This window comes from Leopardus geoffroyi, chromosome B4 (genome assembly GCF_018350155.1).
Source record: "Leopardus geoffroyi isolate Oge1 chromosome B4, O.geoffroyi_Oge1_pat1.0, whole genome shotgun sequence".
Taxonomy (NCBI): Eukaryota; Metazoa; Chordata; class Mammalia; order Carnivora; family Felidae; genus Leopardus; species Leopardus geoffroyi.
Genome location: NC_059341.1, coordinates 121,326,299 through 121,352,599, shown reverse-complemented (window position 1 = coordinate 121,352,599; position 26,301 = coordinate 121,326,299). Strand labels below are relative to the sequence as shown.

Below are 26,301 nucleotides of genomic sequence, written 5' to 3'. Positions count from 1 at the left end.
AATAGTAAAAGATAAAATTCAAGTACCTGGTAGTAGTAATGATCATCATCATTTCATCATATAATCGTCTTTTTTTCTTAAGATTTTATTTTTAAGTAATCTTTACACCTAACCTGAGGCTCGAACTCACAATCCTGACATCAAGAGTCACATGTTCCATAACTGAGCCAGCCACGCACCCCGTATAATCATTCTCATAACGTACATAGATGGAAAACTCCTTGAAGTCAGGCACTTTATTCCATTGGTGTCTATATCCTTTGTATCAAAGTCATTGAATGCCCAAATTTAATTATGTCCAATTTTAGTCATTCTATTTGCTCTATTTTATTATTAAATTGATAAAATCCCTTACTATAAACATGTAAACAATATTTTATAAATCTTACATCATAGAGCTGCCCATCATTTCTTTTTTTTTTAATTTTTAAAAAATTGTTTCAGGAGTAGAATTTAGTGATTCATCACGTATATATAACACCCAGTGTTCATCCCAACAAGTGCCCTCCTTAGTACCCATCACTCATTTAGCAACCCCCCCCCCCCACCTCCACCTCCTCTCCAGCAACTCTTAGTTTGTTCTTTATGGTTAAGAGTCTATTTCTTGGTTTGCATCTCTCCCCCAGCCGTGTTGTGTTCATTTGTTCTGTTTCTTCAATTCCACATATGAGTGAAATCATATGGTATTCATCTTTCTCTGACTTATTTTGCTCAGCATAACACATTCTAGTTTCATCCATGTTGTTGCAAATGGCAAGATTTAATTCTTTTTAATTGCAGAGTAATATTCCACTGTATATATGCACCACATCTTCTTTATCCATTCATCAGTCAATGGAAATTTGGGCTCTTTCCATAATTTGGCTATTGATAATGCTGCTATAAACATTGGGGTGCATGTGCCCCTTTGAATCAGCATTTTTGTATCCCTTGGATAAATACCTAGTAGTGCAATTTCTGGATTGTAGGGTAGTTCTACTTTTAATTTTTTGAGGACCCTCCATATTGTTCTCTAGAGTGGTTGCACCAGTTTTCATTTCCACCAACAGTGCTAAAGTGTCCCCTTTCTCCCCATCCTCGCCAACATCTATTGTTTCCTGAGTTGTTAATTCAGCCATTCTGACAGATGTGAGGTGGTATCTCATTGTGGTTTTGATTTGTATTTCTTTGATTATGAGTGATGTTGAGCATCTTTTCATGTGTCTGTTAGCCTTCTGGATGTCTTCCTTGGAAAAGTGTCTATTCATGTGTTTTGCCCATTTCTTCCCCGGATTATTTGGGTTTTTGGGTGTTGAATTTGATAAGTTATTTATAAATTTTGGATACTAACCCTTTATCAGATATGTCATTTGCAAATATCTTCTCCCATTCCATTGGCTGCCTTTTAGTTTTGTTGGTTGTTTATGAGCTGCCATCATTTATATTCATCTCTCATATTTTAAAATATGCTCTTTCCTTCTGAAAAAAAATAAAATATGCTCTTTCCTTCTGGTTATCAGACCTTTCTCATTTAAGGTTCTCTTTTTGCTTTCCTCAACATTTACATACTCCTTGATCAAGATCATTTTTGTTCTTGGTTTCAGATATCATTACATACTGATAAATCCTAAAGCAAAATTTCCACCTCCAACTGTAACCTGAATGTTTCTACCCAGATATCCTAAAATAACTTCAAAGACAACAAATCCAAAACTTAATCTTATCTCCGAAACTGCTTGTTCCACCCAAATACTTACCTATCTATATTAGTGGTGTGTCCCAAGACCCACCTGATGCCCCAAGTTAGATACCTCAATTACCTTCAACTCTAACTTTTGACCTACTCTCTGGAATCTGACCTTGACCATTCCTCTCTATTGATACTGCCTTTTCTTTCAACTGAAATAATGCCACTGCCTTCCCAATGCCCTTTCTGCCTCCATTTTCTTCTCCTTCTGATCTGTCTTCTGTACTGCTGTCATAATTTTCACCAAATATTTTTCTAAATCAGAAATCTGACCATTCTCCTCAAATGTAGTACTCACCACAGAAGTCTTCTCTTCATGGCTTGACGTTGTCTATGAAATAATGTCCATACATTTGCAATCTCATTCCCTTCACCCATCTTACAGTGTGTGCTGGTAAATGTTTAACAACCAGATCTCCAGTAAAAAAAAAAAGTTCTGATTTGTAGTGCTTACCACAGTTATAAATATAGTCACAAAGGGCAATTTCAAGCTATCCTGAAGTCACCAAACACTGAACACAGAGTTGGGATGAGATGCATGCATTTGGTTCTCATGAACTAGTAGGAGCCAACTTCAGAATAAAACTGTTCAGTAAAAACTCTGATTCTATTTACCTTCATGCCATGCACTCTCCCCTACAAGATTTTAGCACAAATAATCTCAAGCATGTACTACTTCTGTTAAATATAATGTAACTGAGAAAATTTGAAGATGTTACTGGCTTTACTGAAGAAACAATAATTGGCTTTACTGAAAGATTCATGAACTAGGCAGTATCCAATCTAGCAACTAGAGGGGAACTCCAAGGAGAGGTGTTGTACAAAATGGAAGGGTTTTATAGGAAGGAGGGTGGGGCTGGGAATGCAAGCTGGTCCAGCCACTCTGGAAAACAGTATGGAGGTTCCTCAAAAAGCTAAAAATAGAACTACCCTATAGGACCCAGCAATTGCACTACTAGGCATTTATCCACGGGATACAGTGGTGCTGTTTCAAAGGGACACATGCACCCCCATGTTTATAGCAGCACTATCAACAATAGTCAAAGTATGGAAAGAGCCTAAATGTCCATCAATGGATGAATGGATAAAGAAGATGTGGTATACATATATATATATATATATATACAATGGAGTATTACTCAGCAGTCAAAAAGAATGAAATCTTGCCATTTGCAACTACGTGGATGGAACTGGAGGGTATTATGCTAAGTGAAATTAGAGAAAGACAAAAATCATGACTTCACTCATGAGGACTTTAAGAGACAAAACAGATGAACATAAGGGAAGGCAAATAAAAATAGTATAAAAACAGGGAAGGGGACAAAACAGAAGAGACTCATAAATATGGAGAACAAACTGAGGGTTACTGGAGGGTTTGTTGGAGGGGGGATGGGCTAAATGGGTAAGGGGCACTAAGGAATCTACTCCTGAAATCATTGTTGCACTGTATGCTAACTAATTTGGATGTAAATTTAAAAAAATAAAAAATAAAACAAGTTAATAAAAAAAAAAGGAAGGAGGGTGGGGCAAGAAGATATTGGCAAAGGACAAGAAAGGATTGTTTCAGGCAAGGTCATGTTCCCTGAAGGTGAAGGGCATGGGGTCTTATTAGGTGGATTACGTCATCTTCCTTTGTGGGGCGGGGGGGATGGAGGGTCCATGTGACAAATGACCTCTTTGGTGCTGATCAGAAAATTCCTGACTGATCAGTTAAGACTATATTTCCCGAGGGAGTTTTAAACTTTAATTAGGTTAGTTATTAAGCATTGGTTTTATGACATGGCCTAGAACAAATGATTTCATTTTGGGCATATGTCTTTTTTCTTTTCTTTTTTTAAATGTTTATTTTTTTATTTTGAGAGAAAGAGAGAAGACATGCAGGGGAGGGGCAGAGAGAGAGAGAGAGAGAGAGAGAGAGAATCCCAAGTAGGCTCCATCACAGAGCCCAAAGTGGAGCTCAGTCTCACAATGGTGAGATCGTGACTGAGCTGAAATCAAGAGCCAGACGGATGCTCAACCAACTGAGCCATCCAGGTGCCCCTCTATGGTTTCCTTTTTAACACTTTTCATGTACATGTATATTTTGGCAATGTATAATTGTTACCTGAAACTGTGTCCACCTCTTGGTGGGCAGTGAGCCAAAAGACACAACCAATACAAAAAATAAGAAAAGGAAAGGTTTTACTTGCAAGAAGTGAAGGAGACCACCAAGGATCTTTCCCAAAGCAGTGTCTCCTGAACAACAAAACTGGGGAGTTATAACTTAAGAGTGCATAGATATTCATGAAGGGGCTTGTGCAATGGGGAATACAGCATAGAACTGGAGCAAAAGTTATTTTAAGGTGACCAGGTCGAAGTTGGAAGGGCGGCAAGGGTTAGCATCATCAATTCTCTGGCTCTAGTTGGCTTGGTGTCTGGGTGCTCAAAGGAGCTTAGATCTTGTAAAGATAACTCAAGTGTGTGAGTCAGGTCAGGCTTCACTTGTGAATATGATTAGGCTATCTCCTGGCCTTATGGTGTCTGTTATATTCTTTCAGAAGATGGCTGGGAGGCTAAAATGACTTATGTGAAGGAAGTTATGTCTGTCTTTTTCGAGACACTCCTAACTCTTTCTGCTTACATAATTTTAAAAGACTTAAGGGGCGTCTGGGTGGTTCAGTCAGTTAAGCGTCCGACTTCGGCTCAGGTCATGATCTCACGGTTCATGATTTTGAGTCCCGTATGGGGCTCTGTGCTGACAGCTCTTAGCCTGGAGTTTGCTTCGGATTCTGTGTCTCCCTCTCTCTCTGCCCCTCCCCGGCTCGTGCTCTGTCACTCTCTTTCTCAAAAATAAATAAACATTAAAAAAATAAAATAAAATAAAAGAGTTAAAAATTTGACTTTGCTAGGGGTACATAATAAACAGGTGCAGCAGATTTATTTAAGTCATGTTAGTGAGTAAACTAGCTCTATATCCTATTTTGTTGGCTTTTGAGTTACTAGGAGTTAATAAATCTTTGGTGCACCTTGATTATTTAGTTGTCTGACGGTCATGTTTTTAACTTTCTAGAAATTATACTTTAATAATTAAAAAGCAATTAAGAGAAATGTAAACAAATATAAAACACTGAATTTGTAGTGGTTTTGTGACATTATATGTTCTCTCAATCCAGGGAGAGAAAAATTGAAGATGCATTTTCTCAGTAAAAAGATATTATTGAAAAGAAAACCACAGGCTCAAGGTAGAGTCAGTTGCCCACAGCAAACCAAGACCTAATTGCAGTTTCAACCTCTCTAGGTGTGGAATTTTAAGCCAATTAGCCTGGAATTTTCTGGTGTGCACCAATGAGGTAATCTGTTACTCAGGAGGTCCTTCCACCTGCCACTCCCCTCCCTCAAGATAAAGTAATCCACCTAATAGGACTCTCTGCCTTTCCCTCTAAGGAAAGGTGACCCTGACTGAAACAATCTTTTCTTTCTTTCTCCCTTTCTTTCTCTTTTTTCTTGCTAATAGCTTTCTGCCTCACCTTCCTTCCTATAAATACTTCCCATTTTGTATAACTCCTCTCCTGGGATCTTCCTTCTACTTGCTATGTGGGATGATCCTCCATTCATGAATTGCTTAATAAAGCCAATTAAATTCTCAGATTTGCTCAGTTGAACTTCTTAAAAAATACTATAACTACAGTTATTAAGCTGTGAGATTCTTTGACACTTATTACTTTCAGGTTTTTTGTTTATTTATTTACTTATTTATAAGTAGGATTCATACCCAGTGCAGAGACCATCATGGGCCCTGAACTCACGACCCTGAGATCAAGAACTGAGCTGAGATCAAAAGTTGGACGCTTAGCCAACTGAGCCACCCAGGTGCCTCTCGTATTACTTTTTTTTTTTTTTTAATTTTTTTTTCAACGTTTATTTATTTTTGGGACAGAGAGAGACAGAGCATGAACAGGGGAGGGGCAGAGAGAGAGGGAGACACAGAATCGGAAACAGGCTCCAGGCTCTGAGCCATCAGCCCAGAGCCTGACGCGGGGCTCGAACTCACGGACCGCGAGATCGTGACCTGGCTGAAGTCGGACGCTTAACCGACTGCGCCACCCAGGCGCCCCTTCTCCTATTACTTTGAAAAGGAATCCAGGTTTTGTTCTAGCCACAACAGTAAGCCACTTGCCATTTATAAGCCATGAATTTTGACACTCCCACCTGCTTGAAACATCCTCTTCTAGGTAGTGAATTAATAATAATAGCTTCCATTCTATTGTGTCGGGCACTCATCTTAAGTACTCAACCTTCATTAGCTTGGTTTAATCTTCACAGCAACTATCATGGAGCCTGAGAGTTTCCATACTTCTACAATCACATAGCTAAAAATCTGCAAGGCTAGGTTTTATATACAAATCTTGGACTTCAAGTTCTGTTCTGGTAACACATTGGGCTGATTTAGTCTCATTTTTGAAATAACATCTCCACTGTAAATCCGTCAATGACTCAAGGTTAAAGGAATCATTTCTTTGTGTTCTCACATACTTTGCTTCTGTTTTCAACAACGCTAATGATAACAATGACATTATTAAGAGCTTGTCATGTGCGGAGCACTTCGCTGAAAACTTTATATGCATAATCTCATTTAGACCTCATAAAATTCTGAGTTAGAAAGTTTTAATATTATTTCCAATAGATGAGATAACTGAGGCTGACAGATTAAATGATTTCCGCAAGTTTACATAGCTACAAAACGGCTGAGATAGCACTTGGCCCATAGACTAATGACATAGCTCAAGGTCTTAGCACTAAGACCTTGCTAGGCTGTTAACTCTTTCATGACAGAACAGGTCCCCCCCCAATAGTTTTTTTGGGGGGGTTTGTTTAGGTAATCCTAGATACTTGAATAGTGCTTAGGTTATAGTGCATGATAGTCAACCCACTATCTCCTTTCCTCTTTAAAAAAGGTCAGGTTGTTAGACTAGGTGAGAACTATCCCCACTCCTCCATACATAACCACATTCTTCCTGATACATTCCTGAGAGGTAGTCTAATTTCTTTCCCTCCTTTAGACATCACTGGGTGATCATTTTCACCTCAGAAAATGTTGGTTTAAGGCTGAGGGGGAGGAAGGATGGAGTTCAGAGTTGTAATAGTTCTCCCTATTTCAGGAATTTCCTTTCTTTTTATAGAAATTTTCAAGTGAAATTTTACATTCTGATTTCCTTAGGTACAACAACCTAAAGAGATGAGTAAGGAATACATTATTAACCTATTTTATAGATGATTAAACCAAAGCGAAAAGTAAGGAAATTATTTTCTCCACCCTAATGCGGCTAGAATAAAATATAGCTAGGACTTGAATTTAGGACTTCTGATTCCTAGGTCCTGGAATCTTTTAAGATAAGTTGTCAACTTTTACTTCCCTTAGGTTTGGAATCACCAGAGGAAACATTAAATTATAGCATTGAGGGGTGGGGGGAAGGAGGGAGCAGTATATCTTAGCAAAGGGGAGGAAACTGAGGCAAGAATATGAAGAAAGCTGAGTAGAGCAGGTAGAGAGCAATGCATGCAGGGCAGTTTGTGGAGTAAATTATGAAAAATGAAAGACGAGGAGGATGTGGAAGGAACACTTGGTGATGGAGACCGGAACAAGACCAGAGAGTGGAGAGGGAGGGCTGTAAAGCGCAAGAAGGTTCCAGGACTGGGAGTCGAAACACCCAGTGGCGTCAAGGGAGCGGAGGACGCACGCCCAGCCCCGGGCAAGGGTGGCGGGGCAGCACCCCTCCTGCGCCTGCTAGAGCCCGCCTAGCTCCGCCCCGCGCGGAGTCCGCGCCGCCCCGCCCTCCCCCAGGTCGCTTAGGTGATGCTGCAGCCAAGATGGCGCCGGCGGCAGCCACGGAGGCTTGAGCGCGATGCTCCCGGTCTTCCGCAGCAGCGGCGGCGGCTGTGGCCTCGGCCGGGGCGTCCGGTCTCTTCCGGGCGTGAGCGCTCAGGCGACTCTCCTCCGGCCGGGTTAGCCCGGGTAACGAAGAGGCAGCCACGAAGAGAGGAGGCAGTGAGAACCGCAGAAAGAGAGCGGCGCCTCCTGCCCCGGCACCATGGCTGGGCTCATCAAGAAACAGATCCTGAAGCACCTCTCCAGGTCAGCAAGAGCTTCGGGTGTCGGGTGGGGGCCAGTCCGCCTCCGCCCTAGCCGGCACCGGAGGTTGCTTGCAGCCTCGGGGGGCGGCGGGGACTGGCAGCCGTGTGGGAGGCGACTCTTGAGCTCCCGGATCCAGCCGAGGCTGGGTTCGCCGCCCCGATCTCCCGTCGCCTGCGGCGTCCGGCGCCGGCCTCGCGAGTCGGCCCCTTGGACGGCTTCTCCCCCACCCCGCTCGCAGAGGAGCGTGGAGGGCGGCCGGGGGAGGCATCGGGCTGAGATCGCTCCCCCACGCGGCGTCTGGGGGCGTCCCGGGGACCCCGCTTGGGTGGTCCTGTGCGGAGGCTGGGGTTGATTTTTGTGGCAGCGTGAACCCGAGCTCGGTGCTCAGCTCCCTTCGGAGCAGAGCGGTTCCGTTAACCGAGGGCGTCTGGAGCAGTGTGGACTCTTTGGGCTGAGGCTTGTCTTGTCCGTGAAACGTTAACCTTGTTATTTTCTGAATTCACCCCCACCTCGCCGGCCCGCTCTGATGCATTAGAGGGTGTGCCTGTTTGCACAGTTAGGATTTGTTCTAGGTAAATAGCCAGAGTTTTCAGCTTTGGCAAGTTCTTTCTGGAATCGTTTTAGCTCCACATCATTCTTGCAAAAACAGTTTTTTGCTTTTTAAAATTTGAGGTCTGTGAATTCAGGGATTCAACATCTGCGGTGATAAACACAATACTTGTCATTCTTTCCATTTCATAACGCGGTTTTAGTCAGAAACATGACTCAGTAAAGCTGGCAGTTTGTTACTTCTGGCTTCTCCATATTTGTCTCAAGACACAGGCTAAATGTGGGATCTTGTTTCCAACTTGTTAACAGCGAATTCAAAGCACTTGGGTATGGCCCTTTTCTCTGTTATTAGTAAGTTAATGATATTAGGAGAGAACTTGGGTATACTGGTATGTTTATATGGTAAAGACAATTCTTGATTCTCCAGATCATTGAGTACCACAGGTTGTATTTTGGGGAATAAAATCAATATTTCTGTGAGTCAGCAAATGTTTCCTTTACTTAAAACATTGAATAGAATGTAACATCGTTTTTTAAAATATAGCAAATTATAGCAGCATTTATGAATATACATTTCTGAATATTAGCATTAATTGGAAAGTTTTTATATTGTACCTTATGGTCCAGTACTGAATTACCTTGTTTTGGAAAAGTTTTATCTTTACCTTTTAATTATTATTTAGGTAACGTCTGACTTATCAGATGTCCTTCAGCCTTTGTCATACTCTGTTTCACGAGAAAATTCAGAACTACAGAAAATGATTTGACTGTCCTCTTCCTCTTCCAAGGAAGAGGAACATAGCTAGTTTCATTCCAGGTGCATGGGAGAAAAGTTAATTCAGTCAGTGAGTGGCTTAGGGCGTTAGTTTAATTCTCTTGTAGAGCTCTAGTTGAGAAAGACTCTTAAAAATTAATAGCAACGGTGATGGCTTACTTCACAAAAGAGACCACGAATACACATTCAGAATTAGGTTCTTAGTACTTTTTAATCTGTATGATTTCTAATAGCTGTGCGGTAAATAGTAATGATATTTTCAGAGGTGAAGGTTTTTGTTTTTGCACCTTTGGCTTTTCCTTCTTTTTTCTTTCTTTCTCTTTCGACTTCGAGTTGACACACAATGTGAAAATTAGTTTCAGGTGTATAGCATAGTAATTTGACAACTCTATTGGTTATGCTATGCTTACCACAAGGGTAGCCACCATCTGTCACCATCCAGCGTTATCACAGTACCATTGACCGAATTCCCTATGTTGTGCCTTTCATCCCTGTGATTTATTCATTACATACTGGAAGCTTGTACCTCCTACTTCCCTTCACCTATTTTGCCCATCCCCCAGCCTTTACTTTGGCAACCATCAGTTTGTTCTTAGTATTTATGGATCTGGTTCTGCTTTTTGTTTGTTTTCTTCTTTAGATTACACATGTAAGTGAAATCATATGTTACTTGTTTTTCTCTGGGTGACTTATTCCACTTAGCATAAAACCTTCTAGGTCCATGTTGTTGCAAATGGCAGGATCTCATTCTTTTTTATGGCTGAGTACAGAGATGAGTTTTTGAAACACTTGATTTTTTAGTTATTTCATATTTCAAAACTTAACTGAGATAAATGAAGAGTGTCAAATTCATATTCTTGGTTAATGTATTAATCTTACTGCTATTACTGTTAACTCTTAAGAAAAATAAAGTTTCTTGTGAATTTAAAGGACAATAGGTGAAATGAGATGGATATTATAATAAATTACAGTTATTCAAGTAGTGATGAACTTTTGAAATTACCTGGGTCAAGCTTAATTTTGCAACTTATTCAGTAATAAAGATGTCTCTATATTGATATAATCATCAGTGGACAGTTTAATAATGTTTAATAGGAAATAGAACAACACATTACCTTCCAATAATAGACATTGCTTATGGCCAGTGGATGCCCCTCATGACATCTTCTCAAAGGAGGCCTTATGTGACCACCCTTCCCATTCTTCTCTGCCCATATATATGCTTGGTCTTTGTCTTTTTTTTTTTTTTTTTTTTTCCCAACGTTTATTTATTTTTGGGACAGAGAGAGACAGAGTATGAACGGGGGAGGGGCAGAGAGAGAGGGAGACACAGAATCGGAAACAGGCTCCAGGCTCTGAGCCATCAGCCCAGAGCCTGACGCGGGGCTCGAACTCACGGACCGCGAGATCGTGACCTGGCTGAAGTCGGACGCTTAACCGACTGCGCCACCCAGGCGCCCCGGTCTTTGTCTTCTCCACTTGAATGTAAAACTACATGGTGGCAGGGAGTTTAAGTCTAGCATAACATAGGCACTCAACAACTTTTTTTTTTTTTTAATAAATGGCACCAAAGCATTGACTTTCCCTGACATTTTCTTAACTAAGACTATATGCCACCAATATTATCACAGGTATTGAGTATGACCACTTTCCTTGTGGTTTTAGGAAGCATTGGGTAATTGAATCTTTGAATAAATATGCCTTTGTTGTCCTGGAAAGGAAGGACTAGGAAAATGACCCTTTCTATATGGGGTCTTCTAATAAGGAAAAAGACTATAAAGAAACCAACAGGAAAAAGAGAATACTTACTCTGAGTCTTGAGATTGAAGTATGGTGAAATTTTAACAGCAAAACCAGTGTTGGTGTGCTCAGGTCATGATCTCACAGTTTGTGAGTTCAAGCCCTGCATTGGGCTCTCTGCTGTCATCTGGGAGCCTGCTCTGGATCCTCTGTCTTCCTCTCTCTCTCTGCCCCTCCCCCACTTGTGCACACAGGTTCTCTCTCTCAAAAAATAAACTTAAAAAGTAAAATAATGTTTAAAAAAAAAAGTGTTACCCAGATATAGGAACTTGAGACTCTGGTATATGAGAAAAGTATAGAAGAGAAATTATTAAAAAAAAATTTTTTTTTAACATTTATTTATTTTTGAGAGAGAGACACGAAGCGTGAGTGGGTGAGGGGCCAAGAGAGAGGGAGACACAGAATCTGGAAGCAGGTTCCAGGCTCTGAGCTGTCAGCACAGAGCCCATTGTGGGGCTCGAACTCACTGCCAGATCATGACCTGAGCCGAAGTTGGATGCTCAACCGACTGAGCCACCCAGGCGCCCCTAGAAGAGAAATTCTTAAGAGATTAATAAATGCTTTAAGAAAATGCTAAACTATTTGAGAAGTGTAAGTCTGTATACTTGTCCCTGCCTAATTGTTTAGTTTGTAAGCCAACCATGTGTTGCATTGTTAATGAAATTGGTTACTTGGAACTTGGAACTGATCTGAAACTGAACAGAGAGAAAGAGGGAGAGAGCTAGCACAAGGGCAAGGCTGAGAGGGCAAGGAGTATGTGGGGAAGGGGGGTTGAACTAGTTACATTTTAAGAGAAGTGAAACAGGAAAAGTCTTTGAAGAGAAATTACAGTGATCTTTCATACTATAACAAGCACAGAATATATTTTGGAGTCTTTTCCAGGAGAGGATTTTTTCCCCCAAGGGAACGGAGAGTTCTAAAGAAAAGTTATAACAAATATAAGAAAGGAAATAAGAACAAAAGCTACCTTTCAAGGCCTCATTATCTGTTAATGTGGCATTTGTACTTGTATGCTAAAGCAAAGGAGAAGAGGAGGAACATAGAAGCTGGAAGATGGAGAATAGTATATTTAAGCCAGGACCTGAAAAGGAGTAGGGAAGATTCAGATACAAATGCTCCTTCTCCTGGGGTGCCTGGGTGGCTCAGTCAGTTAAGCTTCTTTTTTTTTAAAAAGAAAAATTTTTTTTCATTACTTATTTTTGAGAGAGAGAGAGAGAGAGAGAGAGAGCGAGCATGAGTAGGGCAGGGGCAGAGAGAGGAAGACACAAAATATGAAATAGTCTCCAGGCTCTGAGCTTCCAGCACAGAACCTGATGTGGGGCTTGAACTCATGAACCTAGATCATGACCTGAGCTGAAGTCAGATACTCAACCGACTGAGCCACCCAGGCGCCCCCCCCCCCCCACCTTTTTTTGGGGTCAGTTAAGCTTCTGACTCTTGGTTTAGACTCAGGTCATGACCTTGGAATTTGTGGGTTTGAGCCCTGGCTGGGCTCTGCACTGATAGAGCTTGGGATTCTCTCCCTCTCTCTGCCCCTCCCCTGCTTGAGCTCTCTTTTTCTCTCAAAATAAACTTAAAATGCTCCCTTTTCCCTTCTCTCCCCCACCCCCCATGCTTTCCCTTTGGCTTATACCAACTTGTGCTGGACACAAGGTTTACTGGACGTGAGAGCTGGGAAGACGGACTTTGACCACACATGGGTGGAGTCTTTGTATAAAGTTTAAAGCTGTGGTTTTCAATTAGAGGTGATTTTGCCCCTTAAGGGACATTTGGCAATGTCTGGAGACATTTCCTATTGTCACAACTTTTTTTGGGGGTGTGTAGAGGCCAGGGATGCTGTTAAACATCCTGTAGTGCATAGCACAGTCCCCACAACAAATAATTATTTGGTCCAAATGTCAATAGTTTTGAGGTTGAGAAACTGGTTTGAAGTATACAAATGTGTCAGATGATTGAACTAAGGTACTGTGCTGCTTAAGGTTATTTTGTCTGCAAACAGCAAAAACCTCCAACTTAGGTAATAAGGGAAATGTAACAGAAAGCTTCTGGCATGGGTCACAAAGTGTGGGAAAGGCAGGACCTTAACCAGCTCCTAAAACCTCATTGGACAAGATAATTCTTTGTTGTGAATTGCTGCCCTGTTTTTGTAGGATGTTTAACAGCATCTCTGGTCTCTACCAGATGCCAGTAGCACTCACAGCCTTGACCATGAAAAATTCTCCAGGCATTGCCAATTGTCTCCTGAGAGTAAAATCCCTCCACCTCTCACAACTCCTAATCTGTGATCTTTCGTGTCAAGTTTTAGATTCTTGGGGGAGAGAATTTGTTTGGCCCACTTCTACTTGCCCGTGGATCAGTAACAAAGATAAAGGGTCATAAAGCAAAGATACAGTCATAGGGAGACCTATTTTGAGTCAGGTTTGCAGTTCCATTTGGTGTCTTTAATAGGCACTGAACTAAATTAGATTTCAGAGGGTCTTATTTGCTATATAAAAAAAATTGAACTTCATCCCAGGAGGTGACTGCTAATAAAGAATTCCGTACAAAAGAGGGACATGATCATTAAAAATGCTTGGTTATCAGTTTGGTTTTTGCAATCCAGGGTTCAGGAGCAGTCAACTGGGGTGGAAATATAGAGTCTGTAGAGGGTCTCTGTTTAAGTGGAAAAGTAATGTATTAGAAGGATATCAGTACCCGCAGAATTTATGGGCCATACTTGGAAAGGGATTAGATCCAGGCCAGTTCCAAGGATCTAGGTAGGAGAACCCACTGGATAGTCTCAACAAGATATGTTCCCTAAACTAAGGGGAAGGAGCAAATAGAGTGGTTTGAGAAGATTGTTGAATATTTGGAATATTTGTTAGGGAGATTAGGAATAGTCGAACACTTGCCAGATCTTGTGACTGAATGGCAAGGTGATAGAGAGTTTAGGGTGCCTCACAGTGTATTCGTGGACTAGCTTAAACTATGTGGGGGAGAAAAGGGGGGAGCAGTAGCTGATAGTCTGGAAAGAACCATCAAAGGATTGGAAATTTTATCTGGTGGGAGAGCAGTTGAGGAAAACAAATGTGAGAACTGGAAGGATTGGGGATTTTGTCTGAAAGTGTCATATTAAAGTTCAAAATTTTAGAGGAGGATTAGACCTAGTTTAGGGCAAGGTATTCATTAAGGCCATGGAACTGAATTGCTGAAGAGAAGTTAAGGTGCATATAATTGGAGATGATTACTGCTAGGTCTGGAATCATTCCTGAATTAAACATTCTTAAGAGGAAACACAACATTATTTAGACTATCATATTATTTTTCGAATGATAATTTTGTATACTTATTGATGGGGTAATTACATCGTTCACTTTTATGACAAAACTCAATAAATAATTTTGAGAGTTTATGTTTATCAGATCCTTGAATGCTAGGCATTGGAGATACAAAGATGGGTATGACACGGTCTCACCTCTTAGGAATCTTCAGCAATTCCTATCTGGGTATAGAATCACTAAATATAGCTGATTTCTAGAATTTTACTGCCATATGAAATTTGCGAGGTTTGATATACTTGGATTGGTCAACTGAGAAAAAAATAGAGTTAATTATTACCTTTTAGGATTAGAAATAAATTTACTTTGTAAGTTTGGTGATTTTTTTTTTATTTTTGATTAAAAAAATTTTTTTTAATCTTTATTTATTTTTGGAGAGAGACAGAGACAGAGTGTGAGTGGGGGGAGGAACAGAGGGAGGAAGACACAGAATCTGAAGCAGGCTCTAGGCTCCGAGCTGTCAGCACAGAGCCCAATGTGGGGCTCAAACTCACAAACTGTGAGATCATGACCTGAGCTGAAGTCAGACGCTTGACCGACTGAGCCACCCAGGCGCCCCAGTTTGGTGACTTTTTTAAAAGTAATTTTTAGTTACTTAAGTTGACAGTATTAAAAAAAAAAAATAACCTCCAATACTGTTGATTTTGACACTAGATATGTAACAGTTGTTTATTTAACAAATATTTACTAAGTGCTACTTTGTACCAGGTACTAAGTCCATACTGCTGTGGCAAGAATCCCTGCCCTCAGTAGAGTTTACATTTTAATCAGAGGAGGCTGATAATAAAAAAGTGAAGGACATTGTATCAGTTTGTGGCAAGTGCTATTTTAAAAAATAACACAGTGGGGGGTGGGGGGGGTGCCTGGGTGGTTCAGTCTAAAAAAAAAATAACAGAGGGTGCCTTGGGTGGTTTAGTCAGTTAAGCTTCCATCATCAGATCAGGTCATAATTTCACAGTTCCATGTGTTCGAGTGCTGCATCAGCTGCTCTGCTGTCAGTGTGGAGCCTACTTCAGATCCTCTGCCCCCCCTCTTTCTGTCCCTCCCCCACTCATATTCTGTCTCTTTGTCAAAATAAATAAATAAATAACATAAAATTTTTTTTTTAGATAACACAGGGAAAGTGGATAGGAAGTGCAGGGAGGTAGGGATGGAGTTTGCAATTTTATTTATTTTTTAATGTTTATTTTTGAGAGAGGGAGTGTGTGCACGTGGGAGGGGCAGAGAGAGACAGGCAGACACAGAATCTGAAGCAGGCTGCTGCCAGCACAGAGCCCGACACGGGGCTCGAACTCACGAACCTTGTGTGAGATCATGACCTGAGCCAAAGTCGGACGCTTAACCCGACTGAGCCACCTAGGTGCCTGGAGTTTGCAGTTTTAAATCTGGTGATCAAGAAGTCCTAATTGAGAAGGTGGTATTTGAGAAAAGATATGAAAGAGGTGGTGAAGCAAATGCAAAGATCCAAATGTGGAAGCTTGCTTGTCACTTTTGAAATATAGGCCACCAACATGAGTGAAGTAGAGTGAGGAGTGAAGGAAGATGAGGTCAAAGAGAAAATAGGGCCAGACCTTGTGGGGCCTTGTAATGACTTTGGCTTTTACCCTGAGTAAGGTTGGAAGCCGCTGGAAGGCTTTGAGCCAAGGATCACTCTGCAGCTATGTGGGAAATAAATAATAGGAGGACAAGGGCAGAAGCAGGAGTCCAATTAATAGTGTTAACAAGGGGCGCCTGGGTGGCTTAGTCGGTTAAGTATCCGACTTCAGCTCAAGTCATAATCTCAAGGTTCGTGGGTTTGAGCCCCTCATCGGGCTCTGTGCTGACAGCTCAAAGCCTGGAACCTGCCTCAGATTCTGTTTCCCTCTCTCTCTGCCCCTCCTCCACTCGTGCTTTGTCTCTCTCTCTCTCAAAAATAAACATTAAAAATAAATAAATGTGTTAACTATCCAGGTGAGAAAGGGTTTGGCTTGGACCTAGGTCAATGCAGTGGACTTATTGAGATATAGTAAGGTTCTAGATGTATTTCAAAGGTAGAACCACAGGATTTTCTGACAGACAAGATGTGGCTTGAGAGAGAAAGAGCGGTCATGACATAAACAACTGACAAGATGGAGTTGCTGTTAACTAAGTAGAAGACTGCAGGAGGGGCAGACTTATGGTAGAGGGCTGAAGAGTTTGGTTTTGGATGTATCAATTTGAATGCCTGTTAGATATCTGAATGGAGATCCCTTTTATTTGCGAACTGATTTAAGACTACACATTTTATTTTAGTCTGCTCTTCTGTAAAATGGAAGTTTATGCAGAATGACCTTCAAAGACCCAAGGAGCCATAAGACCAAGAAAAACACCGCAAGTTCAGCTTGATGGGAAATAGTTTTATTAAGGGGACTTATGGACAGAAGCATGTCTTGGGTGGCTGCAAGGCGGGTAGATCTCCACACCCCACTTTCTGTAAAACCTGCTTTTATAGCTCTAGAGGCTGGGGAGTATACTAGGAGACCACCAGGGAGGAAACTGAGAGAATGGGTATGTGATATAGTCAAACTTCCAGAGCAGATAAAAAAAATATTGTGTATCTGAAGGATGTACTTAAGGGTGCTGTCAAACAAAAGGAAAGAATGAGGGTGGGGCCTATTATCAAGAAGGCTTCAGATCACAGAGCAGTCATCATGGTATCAGTATGGTTTACATGGCTAGCGGCACCAATGCCAAGTGTTTTGTGTGTGGTTGTGCTTTGATTCATACTGTGCATAATTACAGCGAAGTGAATTGTGAAATGAATTTTAAGGGGTAGACTTTATTATGTTGTATTTTTTGTTGTTAAGCATACTATGTAGAGGTACTGAGCAGGTGCCCATTTCTTTCACACTAAAACGAGATATTCTTCGAAAGTTAGTTTCAGGAGATTGATTTGCAAACATTAGTTGAAAGGGGACGTGGATGCCTGGTCCATTGGATGTTGTAATATTACCATTCTAGAATCAGAATGGGTTTGTTCCATTCCCTGAGACAAATTATTAAAATGCTGAGATTTGTGATTTGCCCAAGGTTTGACAGGGTAGTGTTGACTGGTTAAGTCACTGATCCAGTAGCCTTTGAATTTGATTATTCTATGTTGCCTGCTCAGGCTGATGTTCCTACCTAACAGTTTGCTTTTCTTTTACTCAATTTTCAGCATTTATTTATTTACTTATTTTTAAATAAATAATTTTTTTAATGTTTATTCCTTTTTGAGAGAGAGACAGACAAAGCTTGAGCGGGGGAGGGGGACACAGAGAGGGAGACACAGAATTTGAAGCAGGCTCCAGGCTCAGAGCTATCAGCGCAGAGCCCAAAGCAGGGCTCAAACTCATGAACCGTGAGATCATGACCTGAGCTGAAGTCCGACACTCACCCGACTGAGCCACCCAGGCGCCTCTCAGCATTTATTTATTGTAAAATTTCAATCTTAGTATTTTGTGGTGTTTCACCATCCTGTTGCAGTATCCTTTAGGAGATTCTTTTATTATTTGGGAACTTTTTGACTCTGTAGTCCTTTGAAGCTTGGGAAACATAGTCTTTTGACTTAGCAATTCTGTGACATTGGGAAAGCACAATTTCTCCATTTCTTTATACTTGCATAATTTTTTTGCAATATTTCTTTTTGCAATATTACACTTTGCCTTAATACTGCAGTTTCCAATCTAAACATTTCCTTAGTAAGTTGATCTCTTATGAGTTCTATATGTACTATAGTCTGCATATTATATTGCATATATTAGGATGAATAATTTGATATTTCTGTTAAATATTGGTATTTAACCAGTTGGTATTAGTGACTGAGCTCAGATGAACGTAAGTAACAGGTGGACGACTTCATGAGTATTTCCATGAGTGAAATATGAGCAGTTATCACATCAAGACCAAGTTATTAAAACAAAATTGAGAGCTGCAGCAAATATGATTCAGGATATAATAATTATTGTTTATTTTTTCCAGACATTAGATTTACTGTTAGTCTGTCTGTTGATTTATTTTGAGATTTCTCCAAGCCAAAATGAATGTTATATATAAATTTTGAATCTCTAGATTAGTCTATTCTTTAAGACTTAATTTTAGCTATATGTTTATGTACTCTTTTCTACCCAAAAATACCATTAAGAGAGAGCTCTCTGGCTTCTTTTTGCCACTGCTAGCATAGCACCAAGTGTTGTTTTCCTCTACTGTCATGTCTTTGTAAACCTTTTGTTTTTGTAATTTTATTGTTAGGAATTAATATTTAGAGATAAACTTAGAAATACCAGAAAATTCAGTCATTTTTAAATTTGGTAAAACTGTACTGTTAGATGTTAAATTCAGTTTCTGTTCCTAAGTTTTCTTCTGCTATGATGCAACTTCATATATAAGCTACACTATAAAAAAGGGGCATCATAAAATATGATTTATATTATTTTTAAGATTATAGGTATAATTATTCCCACTGATAAGTCATTTATTTATTCTTTCTACCAATACTTAAAGAGGATCTATTAGATATATAATTAAAATTAAGAATCTAGAAATGCCTTCTGAAAACAGTATGGTAGATGAGCAAATAGAAATCAAGGTAAAAAGTGAGTCTTAAGAGAGAGGCACAAAGTACTATATGCAACTTTAACAGAAATATAGACATTGAGACAGACAGAGGTGGTCTAAGTCCAGAGACACTTATAAAGAAATAATGAAATAAAAGCACACAAACAACAGCATATCATATGTGATATAAAATGGATAGTTATTAAATCTGTTTGCTTGGACAGTGGCATGTATACCAAGGGAATATTTAAAGCAATCATTTAGAGAAGTTAAGGATACTTTAGACCTTAGAAACTTGACTGCAATTTTTTCCCACTATTTTTCAATACTACACTTTTTCTCCCTTTTTTGTTTTACACCCATCTTTTGTTGTCTTATTTACTGCAGCCAGATTGTCTACATTCCTTCCTGACAGGTCACCCTCTTGTGCTTCATTTTACGTGTACATCTTACACAGGCAGCTTTAACTAGGCTAGTCTTCTCTGGTCTTTTTCATTTTTTAACTCCTTTAGGTCTTAAAATATATTGTTTTATTACAATAAAAGTTTTATGCCTTTAGTTCTACAGATTGTCATCTCTGTTTATTTTTAATTATTATTACTTTTTTCAAAGTAGACTCCATGCCTAACAAAGGGCTGACCTCAGGAGTAGCATGCAGGTGCCCCCTAGATTGTCCTCTCTTTAATCACAGAATCACCCTGATAGACGGAATTCTGAAGGCAGTGATTATACTTCTCTTATTCGCTGTTGTACCTTTAGCATCTGCCACAGTACTGTTGTATGTAGTAGTTGTTCAGAAACATTTTCAGCTGACTGGAGAAGAGATTTATATTACTTTGGCCTTCATAGAATACATAGGATATATAGGTTGCCCCAAATACACTTTTGGCAGATGACTCACACCCCAAAAATTTAAAGTAAAAACTTTTTTTCTGATAAATACGGTAGTTCTCTGATTTGCTTTTTAGTATATATAGATATAATTTATTGCCAGATGTCTCTTTGGTTTGTGGGTTACTTTTCATAGCTAACTTTACTCTTTGGTATTCTCCATTAAATGGATTGAGGATTACAATTTTAAGTGGGTTTTTTGGCAGTTAAACTAATTTGGATAAATTTGTAAATCGCTTGTCTTTTAGAGTGCTTGTCCTAATTGGTTTCATTTGATGTTTAATTATACAGTTCAGTCTTGTATAACTTTTGTACAATAGAGCTATCTCATTTTTGTTAATATTTTTAATATAAAAAATTTAAAAATATTTATTAGAGTAGTAGTAATACCAGTGGTAGAGAGAATGAAGGAAATCATAAATGGTTAATTTATCTTAGAATTTAAGCAGTAGTATTATTCCAGTGTGAAATACAACTGTATTTTTTAAAAGTGCATCACAGCTAAATATTTTTATCATATCATTCCTTTCCTCTTCCTTCCCTTAAACTTGCTCCCTCCTATGTCCCCTGTGTACCCATTCCCTACAGCGATCCCTGCTGGCTGTGGTGGAGATTGGTGTGCTGTGAATTTCCTAATCAAGGAATCTAAGAAACCCTGGCAACTGACTACTTGCTTTCACCAGGAATAGGGACCTTTTGTCTGAATTTCCTGCCCTCAGGTAATACCTCTATTCCCCATCATTTTGGGTTTCTTTTTCTTTTTATAAATGCAAGCGCTTATTATGTCCCACATAAAGATACTTTGAGAGTATTTTCTAATTCTTACTGTATTAGTCATACTGATCCCCCCCCCCCCCCCATAGCTGCAGGCTCATGCAATTCCTCTCTTAGAGTGTCTTTTCTAATACATGAGGTTTAGCAATGCACTTAGAGTTATAACCAAATCTTTCTGTTGTTAAAAGAAAGTTTTATAACTTATAGTTAGCTATTTGGAAATAGTAATTAGCATTTGATGTAGTCTTTCATGGGTGAGATTTCATAGTCTAATGTAATTAATGAGGTATGAAGGCTCTTTTGATAAAGAGAATGTTTTCATCACTTTTCTTATTGAAGAACTTAAGAGTTTATTTTGTGTACTTAATGTTAATTGTAATCTTTATCAAACAGGTTTAAGTAAGTCTCAGGAATAGCAGTGAAAATAGAATTCATTTCTGAGGAATGTAAGGGCTTGTCACCCCATTTATTCCTTCCCTTCTCACCTACCCGTTTTAAAAATTTATTATCAGGGAAAGTATGTTGTAAAACCAGATACATGGAAATGGCACTGAATTTCTTTCAAGTTGGACTCAATGAAAAACCTAGAAACATATCATTGAACACTTTTAGTGCCTGGGAAATTTATCCACAGAAATAATTTGACCCTATTCTAAAAGTCTAGTAAGAAATTAGTAATTAGAGATTAACCATATTGAGGCTCCTGGCTGGCTCAGTCAGTGGAACACGTGATTCTTGATCTCAGGGTTGTGAGTTTGAGCCCCATGGTAGGTGTAGAGATTACTTAAAAATAAACAAAAAATCCTTGGGGCTCCTGGGTGGCTCAGTCGGTTGTGTCCAACTTTGGCTCAAGCCATGATCTCCTGGTCGCAAGTTTGAGCCCTACATCAGGCTTTGTACTGAGAGCTCAGAGCCTGGAGCCTCTCTCTCTGCCCCTCCCCCACTCATTCTCTCTTCTCTCTCTCTTAAAAGTAAATAAACATTAAAAAAAATCCTTAAAAAAGGGGCGCCTGGGTGGCTCAGTCGGTTGAGCGTCCGACTTCAGCCTGGGTCACGATCTAGCCGTCCGTGAGTTCGAGCCCCGCGTCCGGCTCTGGGCTGATGGCTCAGAGCCTGGAGCCTGCTTCCGATTCTGTGTCTCCCTCTCTCTCTGCTCCTCCCCCGTTCATGCTCTGTCTCTGTCTGTCCCAAAAATAAATAAACGTTAAAAAAAAAAAAACTTAAAAAAAAATCCTTAAAAAAAAGATTAACCATAAGCAGAATTACCTAGTTACCTAGGAGTAATGTGACATTTGATAAATTTACTGGCCATATGTTGGCAATTGTATGGATATGATCAATTAAGTATTGTTTTCTAATATTCTTGTTTACCTTTATTCTATGCTATCATATAGGTATCTGGATCTAAACCAAAATTGCCAAGGGAAAGATGTCAAGCTTTAACCTTAGATAGACTGTTTATGGAAACCTTTGTGATTATCTCTAAGATATTGATAGTTAAGGATATTGTTTATAAAGGCATTCAAAGATGGTTCTGATTTTATATATAGTTCTAGTAAATCCCCTAGGACCTTTGTTGCTGAAGTATAGTCATAGCTGTAGTCCTTTGCTTTTTTTAATAATGATTTTTTTTAAGTTTATTTATTTTGAGAGAGAGAGCCTGCGAGAGCAGAGGAAGGGCAGAGGTAGAGAATCCCAAGAAGGCTCTACGCTGTCAGTGCAGAGCCCAACATTGGATTTGAACTCATGAATCTTTTTTTTTTTTTTTCTAATGTTTATTTATTTTTGAGAGAGAAACAGAGCACAAGCCAGGGAGGGGCAGAGAGAAAGGGAGACACAGAATCTGAATTAGTCTCCAGGCTCTGAGCTGTCAGCATAGAGCTCAATGCAGGGCTTAAGCTCACGAACCGTGAGATGATAACCAGAGCCAAAGTCGGATGCTTAACTGACTGAGCGACTCAGGCGTCCTCCAACTCATAAACCTTGAGATCGTGACTTGAGCTGAAGTCAAGAGTCAGACGCTTAACTAACTGAGCCACTCACACACCCCCTTTGCTTTTCTTAGATTACACTTCTTTAACATACCTTTTTTGCCCTGATTTGTGCTTAGCTTATTGAAGATGAGGTGTTACGATTTACACCACATTGTTTATTCAAGTCACCTACCAAACTTAATTCCTTTTTTCTCTTTATATTCTCATTTTAATCATTTATGATGCCTTTTTATTTAAATAACTCATAGATTTATCTTCCTTATCCTGAATCTAGTACATAGTAGACTAATTGGCACAAAGTAGATACCAGTAAGACTCAAATGTCTCTTTTGTTATGACCCAGATTTAACTCAGCATTTCTTGCATTACTCTTGTAAATAAGAGTAATACTTCTGGTCTAATACTTCTTTATTCCATACTTGGCAATGTTACTAGACATATCTTTCCAAAACACTAATTTTATTATTTAATTTCTTGTTAAATTTTTAAAAAATATTTATTTGAATTCTAGTTGATTAACATATAGTGCAATATTGGTTTCAGGAGTTGATTTCACTGATTCATCACTTATATATAACACCCAGTGCTCATCACAACATGTGCCCTCCTTAATACCCATCACCCATCTAGCCCATCCCCCACCTGCTTGTCTTCATCAACCCTCAGTTTATTGTCAATTCTTAAGAGTCTCTTATGGTTTGTTACCCTCTCTTTTTTTCTTTTATTCCCCCTTCCCATATGTTCATCTGCTTTGTTTCTTAAATTCCACATATGAGTGAAATCATATGGTATTTGTCTTTCTTTGATTGACTTATTTTGCTTTGCATAGCAGTACACTCTAGCTCCATTCCTATCCTTGGAAATGGCAAGATTTCATTCTTCTTTTTTTTTTTTTTTTTTTTTTTAATGTTTATTTATTTATTTGAAGGGGGTAGGGGCAGAGAGGTGGCTGGGAGAGAGACAATCCCAAGCAATCTCTGTATTATCAGTGCAGAGCCTGACTTGGATCATGATCTTACAAACTGGGAGGTCATGACCTGAGCCAAAATCAAGAGTCAGACCCTCCACCGACTGAACCACCAATGTGCCCCAAGATTTCATTCTTTTTGATGACTAATGTTCTATTATACACATGCACACACACACACCATGTCTTCTTTATCCATTCAGCAGTTGATGGACATTTGGGCTCTTGCCATTATCTGGCTGTTGTTATTAATGCTGCTGTAAACGTTAAGGGGCACGTACCCCTTCAAATCTGTATTTTCGTATCTTTTTGGTAAATACCTAGTAGTGTAATTGCTGTGTCATAGTGTAGTTCTATTTTAGCTTTTTGAGGAATGTTCATACTGTTTTCCACAGTGGCTACACCAGTTTGCATTCCTACCAACAGTGTAAGAGGGTTCCCCTTTTTCCACATCCTTACCAATACCTGTTGTTTCTTGTACTGTTAATGTTAACAATTCTGGCAGGTGTGAGGTGGTATCTCATTGTGATTTTGATTTGTATTTCCCTGATAATGAGTGATGTTGAGCATCTTTTCAATGTTTTCTTTATAAAGTGTCTATTCATGTCTTCTGCCCATTTGTCCCTGGATTGTTTGGGTTTTTTTGGGTTTTGAGTTTGAAGTTTTTATAGATTTTGGATACTAACCTTTATCAGCTATGTCATTTGCAAATATGTTTTTCCATTCTGCAGGCTGCCTTTTAGTTTTGTTGATTGTTTCCTTCACTGTGCAAAAACTTTTTATCTTGATGAAGTCCCAATAGTTTATTTTTGCTTTTGTTTCCTTTGCCTCTGGCCACTTGTCTAGTAAGAAGTTTCTGTGGCCAATGTCAAAGAGGTTGCTGCCTGTGTTCTATAGGATTTATTGGTTTCCTGGCTCACATTTAGGTCTTCAATCCATTTTGAATTTATTTTATTTTATTAAAAAAAATTTTTTTAATGTTTATTTTTGAGAGAGAGAGAGAACATGAGTGGGGAGGGGCAGAGAGAGAGGGAGACACAGAATCTGAATCAGGCTCCAGGCTCTGAGCTGTCTGCACAGAGCCTGACATGGGATTCGAACTCATGAACTGTGAGATCGTGACCTGAGCGGAAGTTGGATGCTTAACCGACTGAGCCACCCAGGTGCCCCTTGAATTTATTTTTGTGTATGGTGTAAGAAAGTGGTCCAGTTTCATTTGTCTGCATGTCACTGTCCAGTTTTCCCAACAACATTTGTTGAAGAGACTGTTTTTCATTGGATATTCTTTCCTGCTTTATTGAAGAATAGTTGACCATATAGTTAGTCGTGGGTCCATTTCTGGGTTTTCTGTTCTGTTCCATTGATCTGTGTGTCTGTTTCTGTGGCAGTACCATACTGTCTTGATTACTACAGCTTTGTAATATAGCTTGAAATCTGGAATCATGAAGCTTCCAGTTTTGTTTTTCTTTTTCAGGATCATTTTGGCTATTCAGGGTCTTTTTTGGTTCTACACAAATTTTAGGATTGTTTGTTCTGGCTCTGTGAAAACTGCTGGTGGTATTTTGATAGGGATTGCGTTAAATGTGTAGATTGTTTGAGGTAGTATAGACATTTTAATAATGTTTGTTCTTCCAATTCATAAGCATGGAATGTTTTTCCATTTCTTAGTGTCCTCTTTAATTTCTTTCCTGAGTGTTCTGTAGTTTTTAGGTAACAGGTCTTTCACCTTTTTGGTTAGGTTTATTGCAGGGTATCTTACTGTTTTTGGTGCAATTGCAAATGTGATCAATTCCTTGATTTCTTTTTCTGCTGCTTTGTTATTGGTGTACAGAAATGTAACTGATTTCTGTACATTGATTTTATATCCTGTGACTTTGCTGAATTCATGTATTCTAGCAATTTTTTTGAGTTTTCCATATAGATTATCATTTCATCTGCAAATGGTGAAAGTTTGACTTCTTCCTTGCCATTGTGGATGCCTTTTATTTCTTTTAGTTGTCTGATTGCTGAGGCTAAGACTTCCAGTACTATAATAAATAGTAATGGTGAGAGTAGACATCCTCGTCTTGTTTTTGACCATAGAGAAAAGGCTCTCAAGTTTTTCCCCATTGTGAATATTAGCTGTGGCTCTTTCATATGTGGCCTTTATGATGTTGAGGTATGTTCCATCTATCCCTACTTTGTTGACGGTTTTTGTCAAGAATGGATGCTGTATTTTGTCAGAATCTTTTTATCCATCTATTGACAGGATCAATGGTTCTTATCCTTTCTTTTATTAATGTGGTGTATCAGTTGATTGGTTTGCAGATATTGAACCAGCTCTGCAGCCCAAGAATAAATTCCACTTGATTTTGGTGAATACTTTTTTTTTTTTTTTAATTTTTTTTTTTTTTTTCAACGTTTATTTATTTTGGAGACAGAGAGAGACAGAGCATGAACGGGGGAGGGGCAGAGAGAGAGGGAGACACAGAATCGGAAACAGGCTCCAGGCTCTGAGCCATCAGCCCAGAGCCCGACGCGGGGCTCGAACTCACGGACCGCGAGATCGTGACCTGGCTGAAGTCGGACGCTTAACCGACTGCGCCACCCAGGCGCCCCTGGTGAATACTTTTAATGTACTTTTGAATTTGATTTGCTAGCATCTTGTTGAGAATTTTTGCATCCATGTTCATCAGGGATATTGGCCTGTAATTCTCTGTTTTAGTTGGTTCTTTGTACAATTTTGGAATCAAGGTAATGCTGATCTCGTGGAATGAGTTTGGATGTTTTCCTTCCATTTCTATATTTTGGAACAGTTTGAGAAGAATAGGTATTAACTCTTCTTTAAATGTCTGGCAAAATT

The 26,301-nt window shown here is 39.4% G+C and overlaps 1 protein-coding gene across 2 annotated transcripts in view; it reads left to right on the top strand.

Annotated features, from left to right (window-relative positions):
* Nucleotides 1-7,497: 7,497 nt before the first annotated feature.
* The window catches only part of UHRF1BP1L (UHRF1 binding protein 1 like), a 111,997-nt gene continuing 93,193 nt past the window's right edge, over nucleotides 7,498-26,301 (top strand). The window contains exons 1-2 of one of the 2 annotated variants that reach the window (XM_045466046.1): nucleotides 7,546-7,838; nucleotides 20,313-20,443. Coding sequence is in view for 1 of the 2 variants with exons in the window: in XM_045466045.1 (XP_045322001.1) it covers nucleotides 7,795-7,838 (44 nt within the window). In the remaining variant the exon portion in view is untranslated. Of the gene's footprint in view, nucleotides 7,839-20,312; nucleotides 20,444-26,301 lie in introns of both variants that reach the window. The other variant, XM_045466045.1, reaches the window with a different exon arrangement.